The 18,578-nt window shown below is 43.0% G+C and overlaps 3 protein-coding genes across 7 annotated transcripts in view; 1 reads left to right on the top strand and 2 right to left on the bottom strand.

The window, feature by feature from the left end:
- wnk3 (WNK lysine deficient protein kinase 3) overlaps positions 1-776 on the bottom strand; it is a 39,392-nt gene extending 38,616 nt beyond the window's left edge. Inside the window, exon 1 of the mRNA XM_071524889.1 lies at positions 266-776. The gene's annotated coding sequence lies outside the window, so the exon portion shown is untranslated. The remainder of the gene's footprint in view (positions 1-265) is intronic.
- A 495-nt stretch (positions 777-1,271) lies between these two features.
- On the bottom strand, positions 1,272-6,714 carry fam3a (FAM3 metabolism regulating signaling molecule A). Of its 3 annotated transcripts, none has more exons than XM_071524868.1 (10): positions 6,449-6,714; positions 6,126-6,157; positions 5,927-6,034; positions 5,801-5,824; positions 5,564-5,687; positions 5,166-5,224; positions 5,021-5,071; positions 4,834-4,918; positions 3,331-3,457; positions 1,273-3,035 (listed from the first exon to the last, which is right to left on the bottom strand). In XM_071524868.1, exons 2-10 carry the CDS (start codon positions 6,136-6,138, stop codon positions 2,937-2,939), a joined length of 690 nt encoding a protein of 229 aa, XP_071380969.1. In that variant the 5' UTR covers positions 6,139-6,157; positions 6,449-6,714; the 3' UTR covers positions 1,273-2,936. The 3 variants fall into 3 exon arrangements, with proteins under 3 accessions (XP_071380966.1, XP_071380969.1, XP_071380968.1); XM_071524867.1 differs by having other exon boundaries at positions 1,275-3,035; positions 6,445-6,714; XM_071524865.1 differs by lacking the exons at positions 6,126-6,157; positions 6,449-6,714 and having other exon boundaries at positions 1,272-3,035; positions 5,927-6,053.
- Positions 6,715-6,916: 202 nt separating this feature from the next.
- Positions 6,917-13,411, top strand: idh3g (isocitrate dehydrogenase (NAD(+)) 3 non-catalytic subunit gamma). Of its 3 annotated transcripts, XM_071524864.1 has the most exons (13): positions 6,975-7,074; positions 7,307-7,350; positions 7,743-7,754; positions 7,918-8,015; positions 8,141-8,256; positions 8,399-8,459; positions 8,709-8,841; positions 9,795-9,928; positions 10,049-10,151; positions 10,557-10,703; positions 10,853-10,947; positions 11,152-11,212; positions 12,333-13,411. In XM_071524864.1, the coding sequence occupies exons 1-13, from the start codon at positions 6,990-6,992 to the stop codon at positions 12,432-12,434; spliced, it is 1,191 nt and encodes a 396-aa protein (XP_071380965.1). In that variant the 5' UTR covers positions 6,975-6,989; the 3' UTR covers positions 12,435-13,411. The 3 variants fall into 3 exon arrangements, with proteins under 3 accessions (XP_071380963.1, XP_071380965.1, XP_071380964.1); XM_071524862.1 differs by lacking the exon at positions 7,743-7,754 and having other exon boundaries at positions 6,917-7,070; positions 7,303-7,350; XM_071524863.1 differs by lacking the exon at positions 7,743-7,754 and having other exon boundaries at positions 6,975-7,064; positions 7,303-7,350.
- Positions 13,412-18,578: the final 5,167 nt, after the last annotated feature.

Genomic DNA, 18,578 nt, shown 5'->3' with positions numbered 1-18,578 from the left:
CTGCACTTGACTGAACTGCTTTCACATAGCATAAGGTATTTCAGAGAATAAACAATAGACAGGGAGAATGTATTGGGACCTAAAGATAGGAGGAGACAGGAGAGAATGAAAACCTAGGCAGAAATCTGGTAACGTTAGTGCTTAAACGGACTGGACAAAATAATAACATTGTGTCTCTGGGAACCAGTCCCTTGGTATTCCAACATATAATCATGCAAATTAGTCATTACGCTGTAATTGTAAATAAACAACAAACATCACTCACCCAAATGTAACATCATATGTCGTCGGTCCGGTGATTTGTTACAGACGAGCTGGTCAGCACAGATGGCTAACTCACTGAGACCTAGAATTTGTTCTTCCGTTAGCTATTTACAAGACGTTTCAAAGGTTATTAGGAGATTTACAGTGGGCTTTTTCGTACAAAATTATTTTACACCAAAAAATAAATTTACAAAGAGCTTAAAAAATACGCGCGTTCATATATCTTCTTTTACATTTCATACGCTTGTCGTGGTGCTGTCGGCTTGAAAATCCCCACTGGAGTCGTCGAGCCTCGGTCTGTGAGAGAGAGAGCACTTCGTGTACGTGCTCCAATTCAGACGATGCTGGCCGTTGATTTACAGATTTTTCCACTCGCTCGTCGATTTGCCGACTCAAACTTCTAGACCTGGCCATTCAGGTATATTCAAATAATAATAATAAGTTATGTACATAATTTACAACGTACGACTCAAACAGCCATTTGGTGGTTGTAGTGTACTGAAAGCGCTTGCCGTCCCCCCTGACTGTCGAATACACTTGCCACAGGGCTCATCATCCAAAGAACGAACAAAACCGGTTTTCATTTCGCCACAAGGGGGCAGTGCCACAACATGTTTCTTATATGCTGCCTTCAAATGCTCCCCGTAAGCTCCTATTTCCGAGCTCCAAGCACGACTTGACGCACATTCAAGTGTTATTTTTCTGTCGGAAATAATAACAAGCATTTGATGGACCTTGTAACAAACGTAGTTTTTTTTTTTTTTTTGGTGGCTGTTATTTTAGAAATCAAGCGACACATTCTGTGCTGCAGTCTTGTGCTGCAGCGGCGCAATGAAGAGGAGACAATGCACGCCAGGCATGTAGTTGTTTTGATTCATTTATTAGCAAATTAAAAAGTAAAAAAAAAAAAAGTGGAAACACACACAAGTAGGTCTGCTACTAATAATTATTTACACGAATCTCAAACAATAACTTAATAATAAACTACATAACCTTTACCATTACCATATACCATTATACTAGTAATTGACACGGCTTCCATGGTCTCTGTCGCTTCTCCCTCAAGAAAGGCCCCCTAAACATCACATCTTGGCAGCGCGGGCATCATAGATAATTCCCAACTTCCCAGTACTTTTTTTACTGCTTGGGTAGATGGCTCGTGAACAGTCAGCTCATAATTATGATATTCCCGACAACACTTGAAGGCCGCATTTAACGAGCGACATGCAACTACATGCACCAATTTAACGAGCAGAATGCAGCTATGCTGTCATTTTTAGGTTTTTAGACAAGTTGTGTACAATCAGTCCGCAGTGTTTACCCCCATCCTGACATATGCCTGCTCACGCAAATGCCTTGAGCAGTTTGAACTGAATAACCTCAGTGACATAACAGACCTTTGTCGCCCTCTGGTGAATTTCTTCATATAGGTCAGTTGACTCAGAACTGATGGAAATAACAACACTATTTAAATATTTACACAATCTACAGAACCAGATATAACTTTTTTTATTGATCAGCATTTGTTAACACAATACAAAACATAGTCTGGTACTTTGTAGAAGAAACTTGAAACTTGGAGGGAACACAATCATATCAACAGATCCACACAAAGGTTGCTAAAACAGACCTCAAACATTTCCTACAAGTTAGGCTTGCAAGACGCCAGATGGATACATTCAAGAGTGAAAAAAATGACATATTCAAAAGTACAAGAAAGAGGCTGTATCTTGAAAAAAGCACTCAATGAGCTAATGGAACAACATTTTTAGGCCTGAGACAAAATTAAAAGCATGGGTGGTTTTATAAATAACCCACACATTGATGCTAGTGCCGCATTCTCTGTTAATGTATCAGAATAAATAGTTTCATCAATGTAGTAGGTCCTAGGCCAAAATTTGTTGAAACTATATAAAGAAACACTCTGTAAACATTGGGCAAGCAATGACTGCTGTGCATCAAGTTCTATGGAAACTGGCAGCTAACACTATGCATAACAATATCAATGAAACAGATATCACAGGAGGAAAATATATTAACGGATTTAAATATAAAATCAGCACACTAGACAAGATCTTCATTAGACCACCTGCTTAGTGGGAAATTACTACTGTACTACCTCAAATGAATTTTTTTGTCAGATCTGGGGTGGGTTTCCTGCAGCCTTGGTGAGAAACCAGTCAGTTCTTTCTCTTGCCTGCTGAACATCAAATGTCACACGAACGTTTAATCTTTCATATCCCTTTTGCTCAAGCACAGACAACTGACACACCAGTGGCGGACTTGCAGAGAAGAAAAAACATTACATTTTCCTACAATGGCTTTGGAAGACCTACTCCAGCTGTATTCACTCTCTGGTCACCGTTGCATTTTGGTCATCAAAAATCCGGCCTCCGAACTTTCCCCCACTCCAGCTCAAAATTGACCCACAAGTTTTGCACACAAACCGTCCAGCATTTTCTTTTAAATATATCAAGTCCCGAGACAATGTAGTTTGCAGTCGACTAATATCCCTGCCAGGACCAGGAGAAATAAAATATAATCGTTGTCCGAGGTCTAGGATGGCTTCAACTATCCAGCAGTTCCTTGGCTTTATAACAGTCATCTGGATCCACTGCTGCTGCTCCAGGTATTACTATATTTACTTGCTCATAAAGGAGAACCAGACAGAATTAACCTTCCAGCGGAGCCCGCAGGGGGATGCAGCCATCCATCTCCAGGGACTCGGGCCAACCTTCATACTTGTTACTGCTCTTACTGTTCTTCATACGCTAATGAGCACAGACAAACAAACAGAGTTAACATTTGGTGTCAGCAGAATAGATCGTTTTTAATTTTCAGTCAGGTTCTAGCCACTTGTACACAGAGTGCTGGATGAACACTGAATGTGTTTCTAGAAATAATCAACCTACATTGTAAACAGGCTCATCAATGTGATTGCTGCCCTCTTTGGCGGAAAACATCAGATCAGAACCGCATCACATAAGCTGCTATTTGAGACGGTAAGCTTCTGTGCGGACTGACACCGCTGCCGGCGTGTGTTCAGCATCAGTAATGGTAATGTACCTGCTCAAAGGGACTCTTATTCTCGATGCCCTTGGCCCCAACAAACACCCAGCTGTCTCTGAAGGCCAGCTCCTTCACTGCCGTGCTCCCGAGCTCCTCGAACAGTCGCCGGGCCTCGTCGTTCAACCTGCCACGGAAACAAGGACAAAAGAAACCGGGTTGCTGTTCATGAAGCGAGACTGGCTGTTCTGAGCAAGCAACACACACATACAGTACTTCTCTCTTTAAATTTGTATCGAACACAAGCTGCATTAACAGCAGTGTCTGATCCACAGTTGTACTGAAGTTATGAGTCACAGCCAGGGAGTGCTGGCACTTCCAACATTTCTCCAGAGGCCACTCCGGGCTTCAGCTAGGATTAAATTGGACTCTCTGGTCTTTACTCAGAGGTTTAGCCACTTTAAAACCCCTTGACCTTTTCAAGCCAAAAGGCCTTTGAGAGCAGCAGGTAGGGACTGATGATGATGATGATGCTCACTTTGTTACAGCCAAGGCATCAAGTGTTCAATAACTAATGAACCAGTCACTGGATGTAGCTTAAATGTAAAATATAGTGTTGCTGATGAATATAAACAAACCTTGCTTCTTGATACCATTAGGGAACATTCAGGCATGATGAGCAATTGACTTGTCTGGTTTTATCAACTGATATTTGTCTGTATGATATTTACTGTGCTTTTACTTTGCATTTTTATTATGTGTTTTTAGTGCGTGTTTTTGAGGAAGTTTGAATGAATTAATGAATAAATGATAGATACCATTACAGGTGGGGTATATAATGTCATTTTTGTTGCACACAAATCTGATTGTAAGGACGACAACAGATTTACTCACTAGCACCAGCTGGCTGCTTATAAAGCTAGGTGGGCACTGGCCCTGCTCTTGATAAGCAGCTGTTGTCTATAACCTGTCAATAATTAGCTATTCTGTGTCAAGAGTGGAATAATTACACTCTACAAAAGATTGTCCAAATTACAACATTAGGGCTGCAACTAGAGCTGCAACGTTTAATCGATTAATCGATTAGTTGTCAACTATTAAATTAATCGCCAACTATTTCGATAATCGATTAATCGGTTTGAGTAATTTCTTAAGAAAAATAAGTCAAAATTCTCTGATTCCAGCTTCTTAAATGTGAATATTTTCTGGTTTCTTTACTCCTCTATGACAGTAAACTGAATATCTTTGGGTTGTGGACAAAACAAGACATTTGAGGACGTCATCTTGGGCTTTGGGAAACGCTGATCGACATTTTTCACCATTTTCTGACATTTTATAGACCAAACAACTAATCGATTAATCGAGAAAATAATCGTCAGATTAATCGACAATGAAAATAATGGTTAGTTGCAGCTAGATTATAATCGATTAATCGTTGCAGCTCTATACAACATGAATATCCACCACGCCAGCTGACAACGTATCTGTCAAAATGGCTTCCATGTGTGTCTTAGGGAAGAGAGAGGGGTGTAGGAGCGGAGCGGAGCCATCATGGATTCTTACTTTGTAGCAGCATCATCAAAGGAAGCCACAAACACGAGCGTTCCTTCATGGAGCGGCCGGAGAAACTTCAACAGGTCAGAAACATCTGAGAATGAGAAGCAGATGAGGTAAGTAACATGGTTTATGGCTGAGTCATATGTACCAGATGTGAAATATGTACATGAAATAAGCATCTTGTTTTGATTACCTCCTGCCCACATATCAAAGGACTTTGTGTCCAAGAGCTCTCCTGTCACTCCTGGACAACAGAAACATCAGTCAGATGTTGGAATAACACAATAAACAAGCGTTTCAAATATCAATACGATATATTGTCAGGTGGAGGCTCTTACCATTTACCAAAGCTACGTTCAGTCCTCTGCCAACATTGTTCTTCACACTGCTCACCAACCTATGAGACAGAGACAGGAGAGGTTGAAGCGGTGACTGAAACTGTCTAAAAGAGCACCTTGCCTTAACGAGTGGAGCTCTGAGAGGTTAATCTGGACACTAACACACACTTAAGAAGCGACACCAACTATAAAAGGACCAAGACTACAGACAAAACCAAAGAGGTGAGGGACAGACAGACAGAGAATACTTGCATTCAGCTCCCCAGACAGACTTGAGGCCTGGTTTTGACAGCACAGAGAAAGAAAGAATGGCAGGTGAAACAAAAAACACACAAAAAGAGACAGCAGGGGAGACAAAGACACAGATGAGCGGAGAGGAATTAAGCATCGATTCTCACATCTTGTCCTCCAGGCAGATTTTGGGGCCGATGACGTTGGCAGCACCAGACACCAGGCGGAAAGCCAGGTGTTTCTGGGGACAGGGAGCTGAAAGGCCACATTTATACCTACGAGGGCGAGGCTCTGATAAAGCACATGACACGTTAGTTAGTAGTGATATGACGGAGATGCTATGCTCTCAAGACGTTTGACAGGGAAAGCGATTACAACCTGGCCTTCATGTTTCTTCCACTTACCAGGCGTTGGTTCCTCACTTGCACCTGGAAAAACAAACACGTGGTTCAAGTTCAAATTGATTGATACACATGTCATAATCAAATCTGAATCACAACTGAACAGTTATAGCTTCTCTGGATATTTACCAGTGAAGAAATGCCGCACAGATGAACCGCTGTCCCCTCCAAATATAGTGTTTGCCAACACCCAGATGAGCCCCACCAGCAGCAGCACAGCCATAGCTCGCAGTGGGCCTGTCAAGAGGAAAGACATTCCAGTTAGTCTCATCTGAAAGTTGCTACACAACTTCTCACTTGAGTGTAACTTATTTAAATTTCAACCAACCTGTTAATCTCATGATTCACCAGCTCTCAGTCCTGCACAGAGTTGGAAAGAACTGATTAAAACCCCTTATATAGCACTTCTATAACTGGTTGATGTGATAAACTGCATACCAGCATTGCAAAGCATGCAGTGTGTCTAATTAATTTTTCTTTTTACAAATTGTCCATGCAAGATGGCTCTGCAAAGACGACGCTTGCTGGAGTACGAAGTGGAAGGAAGGAAACCATTGCAGAGACGGCTAGACAGCAAAGGATAATTGTTTGTACATGCTTTACATTTCACTTGTATGTATTACAATATAAGGAACGAGAGATCCTACCTACTGTGTCAAGGCTGGGGGCGATTATTCACTCAACTTGCCCCCTTATTAAACGGTAAAGAAGAGCTGTTGCTCTTGCCACCCGGGACTTTATTTCTTGCGCTGTTTCCTCATCGAGGCATTCCTGGTGCGAATCAACTTTCCATGAGAAGACAGACTCGAGCCAGTACTCAGTCGAGCATATACGTGATTTGTATCATTCTAGTTTCGACAGGCATGGAAGAAATACGTTTATTCTATCTGTCTTCCGGATTAGCGCCGAGCCCCATCCCCTCCGCAACACGAATGGCGTCAGCACCATCGGGTCTGCGCATGGGGAGCACGTGACGTATGTTGATTTTTTTTTTATTTTACATAACATTATTAGCATTTAAACCACTCGTCAGTTCTTTGTCATTGATCAGGGTAATTGAAAACACGCACATTTCCCAGAAATTAAGACGAAAGGGGAAAAAAAGGCAGTTGAAAAATATCTCCGCTGTGGCACGCGCACAAAATCTGTGTGGCGTGCACGCGCCCGCTGTACATCCTGTTTCAAAATCAAGATGGCTGCCTCCAGTGCTGTGCTCTCGATGTCCAAAATCGTTAAACCTTTTTGGGGAGGACGACTGGGGAATACGGTTAAAGTAAGTGAAGACAAACTGCCTGCATCGCGGCTGTGCTTGTTGTTTTGGGTTTCCAAAGTAAAGTCGCTTATTCCTTTCTGAACACAAGGTCATTTGGTTAACCAAACAGTTGAGTTAGCTAGCTATAGCAAGCATCTGTCATATCTTGTTTTATGCTCATCCTGCTTTGGTCCCACTACATTTGCTAACCATATTAGTCACGTTTTTCCCCCCTATCTATCTTGTATTTCAGGTAGTTGGAGCAACACTGACAAGTCACAGAGAGAAGTCATCACATACTGTGAGTAAATCAGATTATGTCTGTCAGAGTGAGCAGAGGTGGTAATGTCAATTTGGCAAGCTTGTTACTGACTGAGGTTATACATCTCTTTATACCCCTCAGAGCTACCAGTGCGTATTGTAACGCACCTTTTAATAATGAACGAGAAGATGGTGCTACAAGTTATGCCGCATAAATCACTGCTACTCATTTACATCATGACAACTGTATCATTACTGTTCATTTCCATTTAGAATGGCTAAACCTTGGGTTGTTTTGGGCTTATTTGTTCTGTACTTCTATCATTCCATCCTCTTTGGGGGAGGAGAGGTTGTTCTTTTATGGTGTCCTTCTGCCTTGCTATCAAACTGACTTGTTCCTCTGCTTTTCCTGCTGTCCATCTTCAACAACAGGGAGAAAATATTGTAAGTAGCCGACTCCAACATGGCTCACTGGTCTACATCATTTCACATATAACACAGAACCATGTCACCGCCTTATTCACACTACCCTTGTACACCTACTTCCCTATTAATTCTATTTTAAGTTCATAATTAGTTAATAATGTGTGGCATGTCAATGTTTCAGCCCCCTCCTGCGAAGTACGGAGGCAGACACACAGTGGCCCTCATACCTGGAGATGGAATTGGTCCAGAGTTGCTTAATCATGTTAGAGAAGTTTTCAGGTTGGTCAGGTCTATTAACATGACATTTATGGCTCTTAGGTCAGTTAAATCCTTTTCAAACGTGCTGACTGCAGGCAGGTTGGGGTTGAATGGGGCTGATCTTGTGCTGTGCAATCATGCCATAGGTTCAGTTGTGTGCCAGTGGACTTTGAGGTGGTGCATGTTAACTCTTCTTTGGGCACTCTGGATGATATCAATAATGCCATCACCGCCATCCGCCGTAATGGAGTTGCCCTCAAAGGTAAGCGATTTAAAGTTCAAAGTTCAAAGTCACAAGTAAAGCAAATAATCATCACAGTTGTGAGAAGAATGTAGGTTAGCCGTGTTAAAAATGAAATATGACACTGTCGTTTAACCGTGACATTGTTTAACCATCCTGGCAGGTAACATAGAGACCAACCACACCATGCCGCCTTCTGTCAAATCCAGAAATAATCTCCTTCGGTAAGAGTTTTAATTTAATATTCAGTTCCCTCTTTGACAAATGGGTGATATCTCACCTGCGATTTGGTCTTTTGTGTCTGGTGATGTCAGTTGACCCAGTGTCTCTCTCTCTCTCTCTCTCTCTCTCTCTCTCTCTCTCTCTCTCTCTCTCTCTCTCTCTCTCTCTCTCTCTCTCTCTCTCTCTCTCTCTCCCCCTCTGTGTCACTCTCTCTCTTGTGTGTGTGTGTGTGTGTGTGTGTGTGTCCACAGCACCAGCTTAGACCTGTATGCCAATGTGATGCACTGCCAGTCCCTCCCTGGAGTCCAGACTCGCCACAAGGACATTGACATCATGATCATCAGGGAGAACACAGAGGGAGAGTACAGCAGTCTGGAGCATGAGGTCAGACAGAACAGACACACAATTGATTCTACAATCTGCAGAAACACACACTTACTTATTTTACACTCAGAATCATGGAAGTGGTCACTGTTAGCTGCAGTTGCTTCACCTAACAAACACTTGATTAAATATTGCTGCCTTGTTTTTGTTTATGCACTTTATTATGTAATGTATTCTTGTCATACCTATTGTTGCTGTTGTGATTGGATGTTGTTGTCCTGTTTTGTGTTTGTTGCTGCTATTTGACCCTGTCACTTGTAAAAGAGGTTTTAATCTCAATGTGACTTCCTAGTTAAATAAAGGTTATATATATATACTTACACTCCTTCCCTAAACACCTCTTCCTCTTTGTGTCGTTCTTCCCCTCGGCCCCCAGTTCTCTTCTTACTCTCCTTTGAAATAGGAATAAGGCACTATCCACACACTATCAAAAATACACCAAAATGAAAGATTAGCTAACATTATTTTCTTTATTAACCAAGCAAAAAACGTGCTAAAATAAAAAGTCTGTGGTGCAGGTGAACAAAAAGATAAAGCTACCCTGTGCATTTTTGATTTTCTCACTGTGTTTTTAAGGAAGTTTTTAAATACTTCACATACAACACAGAACCATGATACTACCTTATTCACACCAGCAACTACTTCCTACTGCATGATATTACCTTTGTACACCTACTTCCCTAAGATCATTATAGTTAATAATGTGTTAATAATATATGTCAATGTTGGGAACTGTTTTGGAGGGGGGTATTTTTTGTTTTTAACCCCTGAAGTAGTTTTGAAAGTTTGTGCACCGTGCCTCTGTCCTGTTTTCAGTCTAGTTTTCCTCCGAGCACTTGCATATATACCACCATATATACTACCATCATCTGAATGAAATTTAGTGTTCAGTACTTTAACATTGCCAGTCATTTATCTATCAACCTTCCCCCTGTCTCCCTGTCTTTCTTCAGAGTGTATCAGGGGTAGTGGAAAGCCTCAAGATCATCACCAGAAACAACTCACTCAGGATCGCTGACTATGCCTTCCGATTGGCCAGGGAGAAGGGTCGCCGCAGGGTCACCGCCGTTCACAAGGCCAACATCATGTGAGTTAGTCTGTAGTGATGTATTAATGCAGAGCTGTCTGTTCCCCTGAGTCATATGTCATATTTTGAGTTTCTTAGCACTTGACGTGTTGAATGTGGCCCGTTCTTCCCCACCAACAGGAAGCTTGGTGATGGTTTGTTCCTGCAGTGCTGCAAGGAAGTGGCCGCCGGGTACCCAGACATCACATTTGACAGCATGATAGTGGACAACACCACCATGCAGGTGACCATCTATTTACTTACTGGCTCTCAACCTTTTTGGCTCGTGACCCATTAAAATGAAGCAATGTCTACTAGCGACCCTCGTCTCAAGTGTACAGTTCAACCAAAGAATGATTTTCCCTTTTCAGGTCATTTCATTTGATTCATTATCAGAGGAAGCCTAGAGGCTGAAAACAAAAAAATACTATTCAGTATTTTACAAGGGGAAAAAAACATAAATTAGAGAAAAATCTGAAAAAATAGACATGAAAATAATTTTGTATAGTAGAAATATGCCTTTTACCTATGTCATAAATCATCTTGCAACCTCCCAAAATTACCTCATGACCCCGTGATCTAGGAAATGTTTCTAAAAGTTCCTTTTAAAGTATCTGCTTCTCACCTTGTTTGTTTGGGTGTCTTTTAGCTGGTGTCCAAGCCAGAGCAGTTTGACGTGATGGTGATGCCCAATCTGTATGGGAATGTGGTGAGCAACGTGTGTGCCGGCCTGGTGGGAGGACCTGGCCTGGTGCCGGGGGCCAACTATGGTCGTGACTATGCTGTCTTTGAAACGGTGAGTGGTTGGCCATTCATGCTTGGCAATGCAATGTACAGTCCCTTTTTTCTTTTGTCTTTTTTTTTTATGAAGAATACATAAATTACAGCAGTCTGATTGAGTCTTTTCTCTCCCTAACTCTGTTCCTAATTCTCTTGATCTCTCAGGCCACAAGGAACACAGGGAAGAGTATTGCGGACAGGAACATTGCTAACCCCACTGCCATGCTGCTGGCCAGCTGCATGATGCTGGACCACCTCCAGTAAGCTCTCCCAGACAAAATATTTAACCTTTAATCTTTAGTTCATACCCTACTGTTGTTTGGTTTTAGATGTGATGATGTGACTGTGCTATACCAGTAAGTAACACAATCATTTTTAATTGTTGGCTGTTGACTGTTTTATTCCATATTAGTTTCCCTATTCTCTACTCCTAACAGCATTTATTATTTCCTGTGTGCCCCCAGGCTTTATGACCATGCCAGTTCGATCCGGAATGCAGTCCTCACCACCATGAATGAAACCAGGGTAAGTCTTGCTTCCCTGTCACTGATAGGCCTTTCTGCCCTCAGCTGCCTCCCTGGCTGCCATGTAGCTCACAGGCCATTGTTGTCTGACATGGGCTCAGAGGCCCTGGACGGCAGGCTTGGCACGTTTCCTAGACAGCATCACAATACCCTCACACAGAGCAGTATTATGTCCTTTTTACTAACACAAAGCTCCTATGAAGTGCGGCACTGTGCGGTATCCGATATTGCACAGTGTGGCATGGCATTAATTACAGTCCTTGAGCGCACGTAAAAACCTGGTCTATAAGGCTTATCATCCAAAGCAGCGGACCGGCAGCCGTGTTGGCAGGATGTTTGAGAAACGATAGGTGATATCCGTGATTTTATTTCCAATGGGAAATTGATTGAATACAGAAGCTTTAAAAGTATAATGCACCCACACAAATAAAAATAAGTGGCACAAATCATGATCACCAATAGCAAATCATTTTTGAGTTGTCTTAGATGGCAGTGCATGGTGTAAGCAGGGTCTGAAATTAACTTTTTGGTTCACCTGCCAAGGACTGGTAAACTAAAATATCTATCTGCCAATAATAATTTTTATTGTCCAAATTAATTTGTTTTTAATTGAAATATGCCACCCTACCCATCTCAGTGTTAAAATCTGCTTACTCACTTATACAATGGATGTTTTTTTGGTCTTAATATTTTCTTTTTTATCTTAATGTTTTTTTCTTTATAGTGGCCTCACACCTGCTGTATGTTGCCACATGGGAATAATGTTACATTTCTACTAACAATAGGCTAGTTAACCGTCCATGTAGTGGAGAAACAGGAGGAAAAGCCTACAGAAGTTTAGACAGTACCACTTTGTGTAGAGAAACGTCAACAGGCAGCCAATACAGAGACTTTGTTTTGCTTTGTAGTACAGTGGTCAGCAGGGACAAAGTTTAAGAACAGGCAAAGCCCAACGGCCGTATATAGCCTAACTGAGCTATTCAGATGTTATCTCCTCAGTAAGATACCGGCCAGTGTGTCAGCTGACCCTTGCTGATTTACTGGCAAATTTTACTGGCATTTGGTGCTTGCCGGATATTAATTTTTGGAGCCAGAGTGTAAGTGTCCTTGTTTTCTTGCAGTTGCACACGGCTGACATCGGGGGGCAGGGCACCACATCAGAGGTGGTCCAGTCTATCATGAGGTTCATCCAGAGTAAGGGACAGCTCACCTCTGAGCTCTAAACCACCGCTGAGGACAACACCCACACACACTCATCACAGGTGTATGTGTGTGTTTGAACAGGTGTCTGTATCCAGGACCGGTATACAGTATGAGGAAGGGTGTCAGTGCATGTCTGCCTCCATAGTGATGGTTCTTATCGATGACATTAGAATGGTTCCTTTTTGTGTTCACACAGCTTACAGACCAGTTCACTGTACAAACTACCTTTGATCCACATCTGTGTCTTTCACATACATGATAACTTATACTGTATTGATTTATGACGGTTTCCTTTTGATAAATTTCCATGATCACTTAGGAGTCCCATTAAATGTTTGCCCAACATTTAACAGGAGATTTAAATAATGATTGCCCAAGGCTGATCCAATTTTAAATCTGTTGTCAGATGGTTTTGGAAAAAGGGCCTCTTGTAGCATCTGGCACACCAGGCACATTATGGGTTATGGAATATACCGTAAAAATATGCTAACGCGGGTATACTGCATTCTTTGTACAGTGATCTTGATAAATGCCCTCACTCCCCAGTGCAATGTTCACTCTGAGTGGAATATATCATAAGTCTTATGATTTACTAATGTTCTATCGCCTTTTGAATCAACCCAAATGTGCAGCTTTAATTTAGATTTAATGCCTTACGGTTTTTTGTCATGCTGTATTTTAAACATCAAGTTGCCTGTTACACACTGTACTGTCCTGTATGTTCACATAAGATCAACTGTACTTAAAAAAGAAATGGTTATGTAGCTTCATTCATACTGTATCATGAGAGAAGGTGTACAATAACTTCGTCACAGCTGTAAGGTTATGTTTGTGCCATAATTATGTTTTTCTTTTTACGTAAGTGTGGCTCAAATCTAGAGATATACTGTTGTCATCTGGTTAAAATTTAGCTCTTAAATCTTGATATGAAAAGAGTGGATTTATCATATCTGTGGGTATATGTATAACTTAAATATTATCAATAAAGCAATTATATAACTCATTTTGGGTGATTCTTTATTTTGGACAGGCATTTTCTGCAACTGAATTTTGGTCAAACCTTTCCATGAGGCTACAGTTATCAAACAGATCTCTAATGAACTGCTAATGTATTAAAGAGGCTACAGTAAACAGGCAAAACATTTCAAACTGTTTATAGAAACAGTCACAAAAAACGGTTTATAAAACTGGAATTTCTTATCCCTTAGATCAATTTGGGCTTAACCTCATTCTCTGCCTCGGTTTAAAAAAAACAAGCTCTCCTCACGCCTTCTGTTGAGGAGTAGGATTATTTTGCTATAAATAAAGTAATGCAAATTGATCCTTCCATTTATCTTACAATTTCACACTCCATCAACGTCATATTTGTAGCATGATGGATGACGAGTTGCTGTTTCACATTTCATCAGTAGGGGGCAACAGCACTTCCTGGGCTGCTCCTACAGCGCTGTACAGTGGATGCTTCTACACTAGCTGCACAACAGCATGCATGTGTGTCCCATTACACGCTGTTTGACGGGGAAAAATTGCACAATATAAGCAATGTGGTTCACCATGTATATGCAAGTTACCACAGCACTGACTGTAGTGTGAAAAGTTGCAGGGGAAATGAGGATGCGAGAATCTCCGGCACTGTATGTTTCACGTAATTGGGAGCATTGAGATAATTCCTGCTCTTGATGTGGTCTTCCTGCGTTCAGTTTCTTGGCCTCAGAGTCCTCCTTTCTAAGAACGAGGTGCAACTGGAATGCTTGGCTTTGTTCTCTGTCAAAATTATCCTCGTTTAGCCTGAAACCAAACCATGCATTCCAGTTTCACCTGGTTCTTAGACTAGTCTGACCACACAACCGTCTGAACATCATAGGGAAAAAACAGGACTTATCCTTTAAGCCAGCAGGCACAGGAGGAGGGGCAGATGGATGTCAAAGCAGTACATCATTCAGCAGTGACCTCCTGCTCACATATACTGTACAAATAATCCCAGTCCGCCTCTCTTGTTCCGATAGGACCTGCGGTCACGGGGACACGTCCCATTGTAATGGCACTGGCCAATTCATCATGTGTCCGATTCTGTGGGAAAGTTGCGAGCTGTTCCCTCTGTTTGAACATTTGCATATTGATTGGAGAAAGCTGTTTTTTACGACGGAGTTCATTCTTTTTTTAGATTTAGTGGTCCTGGAGAAACAACAGGCATGCGGTGTGCAGTGTGAAATGTGCAGGGAATTACTCAGGTGTGTATTTTGGCTTGTGACAATTTGGCTGTCTGTTTGGCGATTCTTCTCCCTCTCCATTCACGTCAGTTATTCAGTCCACAGAGACACCAAGTTGGCTCGCGTACGTCCCCGCTCTCGATCAGTCTTTTTTGCTGCACTTTTTCTAAGAGGTCCCCAGCTTTTTCTCATAATCCTCCCTTCCTCAGCCTGTTTACCTCACCATACACCCCGAAGCCTGACACTTCACATCACTTCTAATCACTGTACAGTGAGCCACACACTCTTTCCCGTGTCACCCCTCACCTCTCTATCTCCCTGCCCCTCCCTAGCTCTGTCCCCTCTGAGCCTCCTCTGGAGCCAGGCCGTGAGTCAGACGGCCAGAACTCTGCAACAAGTTTGTGGAGAGAGGGAGATTTAGCAAGAGACCACCAGCCACCTGACCTAGGGGTCACCATCCACTCCCTGTATAATCCCCTGTAGGGGCTGAGCACACCAACCTGCTGAGCAAATCTCTGCTCCAACAGCTGCCTTCAAACGCTCCAGTTGCACTCCGTCTATCCTTGCTGTCTGGTTTTCATTCCAGGCACAACACAGCGAGCATACAAAATATAATGATCTCTTATTATTTCACCTAAATCCGCCTGATCATTCTGTTTCATCAAAAGAGCAGGCATATGTTCACACACACTCTGTATATGTGTTTCGTCTTCCTAGCACTCACTAAACATGTGGCTATTGACTGCTTTACCATGGCTCAAAGGTCTTTTTCTCCCCCCCCCCACCCTGTGCCTCCTTTTCCCTCTCCTTTGTAATTCCCTCTCCTCCTTATTGCCCTCTCATGTCTCTCTGAAACACCATGTTTCATATCCTTCACCCCCCTTTCCATGATGAATGCTAATGTAAGGAATTGAAGCTAACCACAGGATATGAGATCGATGTTAAACGTGGTTTTATTAGCTGCCATAATTCTGCCGTAACTTGGGGCTTGCTCCAGATCATTTCCCCAGATCTCTGTCTCTCTCTCTCCCTCTGTCTCACTCACACACACACACACACACACACACACACACACACACACACACTATTTTTCCTATTTTTCCAGTGTAATCCAAGTTCCAATGAGTAATTTTCACTTCCTATGTGTGTGAACATGTGTGTGTGTTCACTCTCCTGTTGATCAGCTCTGCTCCACTACGCAACGCGTTGCAGGTGATAGTAATCAATCAACATGTGTCTGATCAGTCTCTGCCGAGCACAGCTGCATCCAGTCAGCCAGCTCTGCTCTCTGTTAATGGGACTTTTTTCCCCCCACAGCTATGGCTTAGCTACATTAAAGCTACGTCAGCGGTCAGCTATTCTCTCCATTAATTAGCCCAGGCTGTCTGTTTGGGGATCTGTGTGTCCTCTTGGCCTTCTCTTCACAGAACTTTGAGTGTCCTCCTTAGCAGTGACAGGCCTAATCAGAAAAAAATTACGAAAGGGTAGTAGGGTGAGGTTAGCGGTAATGTTTGGCTGGCAGAATGGATGTAGAAAGGAGAGGAGGAGGTCGAGGAGGAGGGCATGCAGAAGGAAGAGAAGAGGGAAGTAAGTGGCTGGGGGTGGAGGATGAGGAGAGGACTGACTGAGGGAGAGGTGGGTGGTGAGGTTTGGTTCAGAGGGGGAGGAAGAGTAGCATGATATATAGCTGATATATCTTGAATACCAGGGAGTGAGAGTTCACTGGGTAGCTTGGCAGTAGAAACACTTCATCACCACCCTACCGTACAAAATTGGATCCCGCAGAACATCTGACTCCTGTCTGCCTCTTTATCTGGAGCTGCAATCAGCCAGAGCTTTCACAGCTTTTACATTTTGTGTGTGTATGTGTGTGCGTGTGTGTGTGTGTGTCACAAGATCTCTCTTATCACTACAGCTCCTCTTAAGACTAAATTGATATTTTATTGACCCCGTAGGGAAATTCTCTTTTTTCGTTGCCCCCTCCAGAAGGACTTAGTGCCGGGTCAGCTACAGAACAAGATCCCTGGAGATGGTTCGGTTTCAGTGTCTTGCCCAAGGACACCTCAGCAGGGCACATGCTTGCCAACGCGGAGCTTGAACCTGGAGTTTGAGGAGTGCAGTTTGAGGACAGCCACAGCTACAGGGGCTTCCCCCACACTGAGCTCACAGTCAAAACATAGGCTTACCTATTCAGTTTATCTGCCTCACACATGTATAGAACCAGTATGGCAAGCACTTTTCTTATGCTTCTGCCAGCACTTACCTTTTAAGTGCATATACTGCTTCTATTTGATCCCCAGGGGAGGAAATCTGAGGCCCCAGGCATAGCTGGACTGTTTGCGTCTGTGTGCGTGCATGCATATATGTGCGTGTGTGCATGTGCATGTATGTATGTATATGCTTGTATGCATGCATGTGTGCCATGTATGCATGCATGTGTGCCATATATGCGTGCATGTCTGCATATGCTTTTAGCACTGCCGTGTTCTTTGCCCCAGGCAGGAAAATTAATCCCACCTGTGTATGTGCTGTAAGAGCGAGCCCTTTGCATGGCCCTGCCCTGGTATTCTGCCCTGTCAGACAGCCAAGGTGGTAAAATGTTGCATGGGGAGAGTGTGTGTGTGTGTGTGTGTGTGTGTGTGTGTGTGTTGGGGGGCGGCAACTGGGGGCTCTATTGCATCGTGTCTAAATAGGAACCTGTCTAACTTGCTCTCTTTTCCTTACCTCCCTCATAAGCTCTCTCTTTTGCTCTTCCATGCTGAAAGCCTGTTGGCAGCGTGCGGGCAGGGAGAGCCTGGCTGTGTGCTATTTCTGTTTGGTTTTATGTTTATGATAGATCGGTGGGCTTGTTTTGCTCGCTGGCTCTACTGAGGACGTTGATATGTAGTTTCTCATCAGAGAGAATCAGTTAGGGTCACACAGCACAGCACTTTGGCCAGATGTATGGTCAGGCTGGAGAGAATGGGAGGAGGAAGAAAAGGAAACAGCGGTGATTGATTGGATATTGATGGGCTGTTTGTTCCATCTGAACCCATTCTTCCATTCTTGCCAATATGTCTCCTGCTCTCTCTCTCTCTCTCTCTCTCTCTCTCACTCTCTCTCTCTCTCTCTCTCTCTCTCTCTCTCATGTTGCTATTAAATGTTCTACCTTGTGTTTCCTTGCTGTGAGTTCAGGGGGGCAGTGCCAGAGCTACATTACATCAAGGCGAGCATGCTGTGTTCATGACAACCTGCATTACACTGCCCTGATGTCATTACAACTTTGCTCCCCCGAAACTGGAGCATGTTGGCGCTTTGCCATTTCGGCAACCCCCTGCTTTCTACCTCTGCACACACCACATATCTCCAATCCAAACACAGTGTATTCTATGGGTTGCCAAAGCATATTTCCCACCAACATTGATATAGTGTGATCTTATAAATGTCTGCTCTTGAGTCCCATCCACGTCCAGCGACTTAGTTTTGTGTACACAGTGAGCGATCTTCTCCTGGACCCGGCCAGGACCATCTCCCACCTGATGCCAGAGGCATGTCTAGACTGCCATTAAGAAAGTAAATATGTCTTACTAAAATATCCGTGCAATCCCTCTGAACCTCCCAAAATGAGAAAAGTGACGTTGTTGATAAAGAAGAGTTTGTTTCTAAGCACAAGTCCAGATCCTTTCCACCTCCTTTGTCTTTTTCTTAACAGTAGCCGTCTTCGGCTTTGAGCTTATCTATTACTCTTGATGCGCTTCCATTTTTCTGTCTCATATTTTCTGGTTCTATTTCCTGATTTCTATCTGGACCCCCTCCCCTCTCTTACATGTCTGCATTACTCTCCCCATTCTCCCCAGGTGAAGCATCTCTAAAGTGTTTCTTATGAAAACAGATTTCTGCAAATCCACCAGAAAACACAGCTTTGATTGTATTTCCCTACTTGCTGTGACAACTCTGCAGGATTCCTGTCTCAGT

The sequence above is a fragment of the Centroberyx affinis genome, unplaced genomic scaffold (genome assembly GCF_046629955.1).
Source record: "Centroberyx affinis isolate AG114_WGS23_722 - 3 ecotype Tasmania unplaced genomic scaffold, CSIRO-AGI_Caff_v1 ptg001245l_1, whole genome shotgun sequence".
NCBI classification, from domain to species: Eukaryota; Metazoa; Chordata; class Actinopteri; order Beryciformes; family Berycidae; genus Centroberyx; species Centroberyx affinis.
Note: the sequence above shows the minus strand (reverse complement) of the source record. Positions and strands in the feature narration are given on the sequence as shown.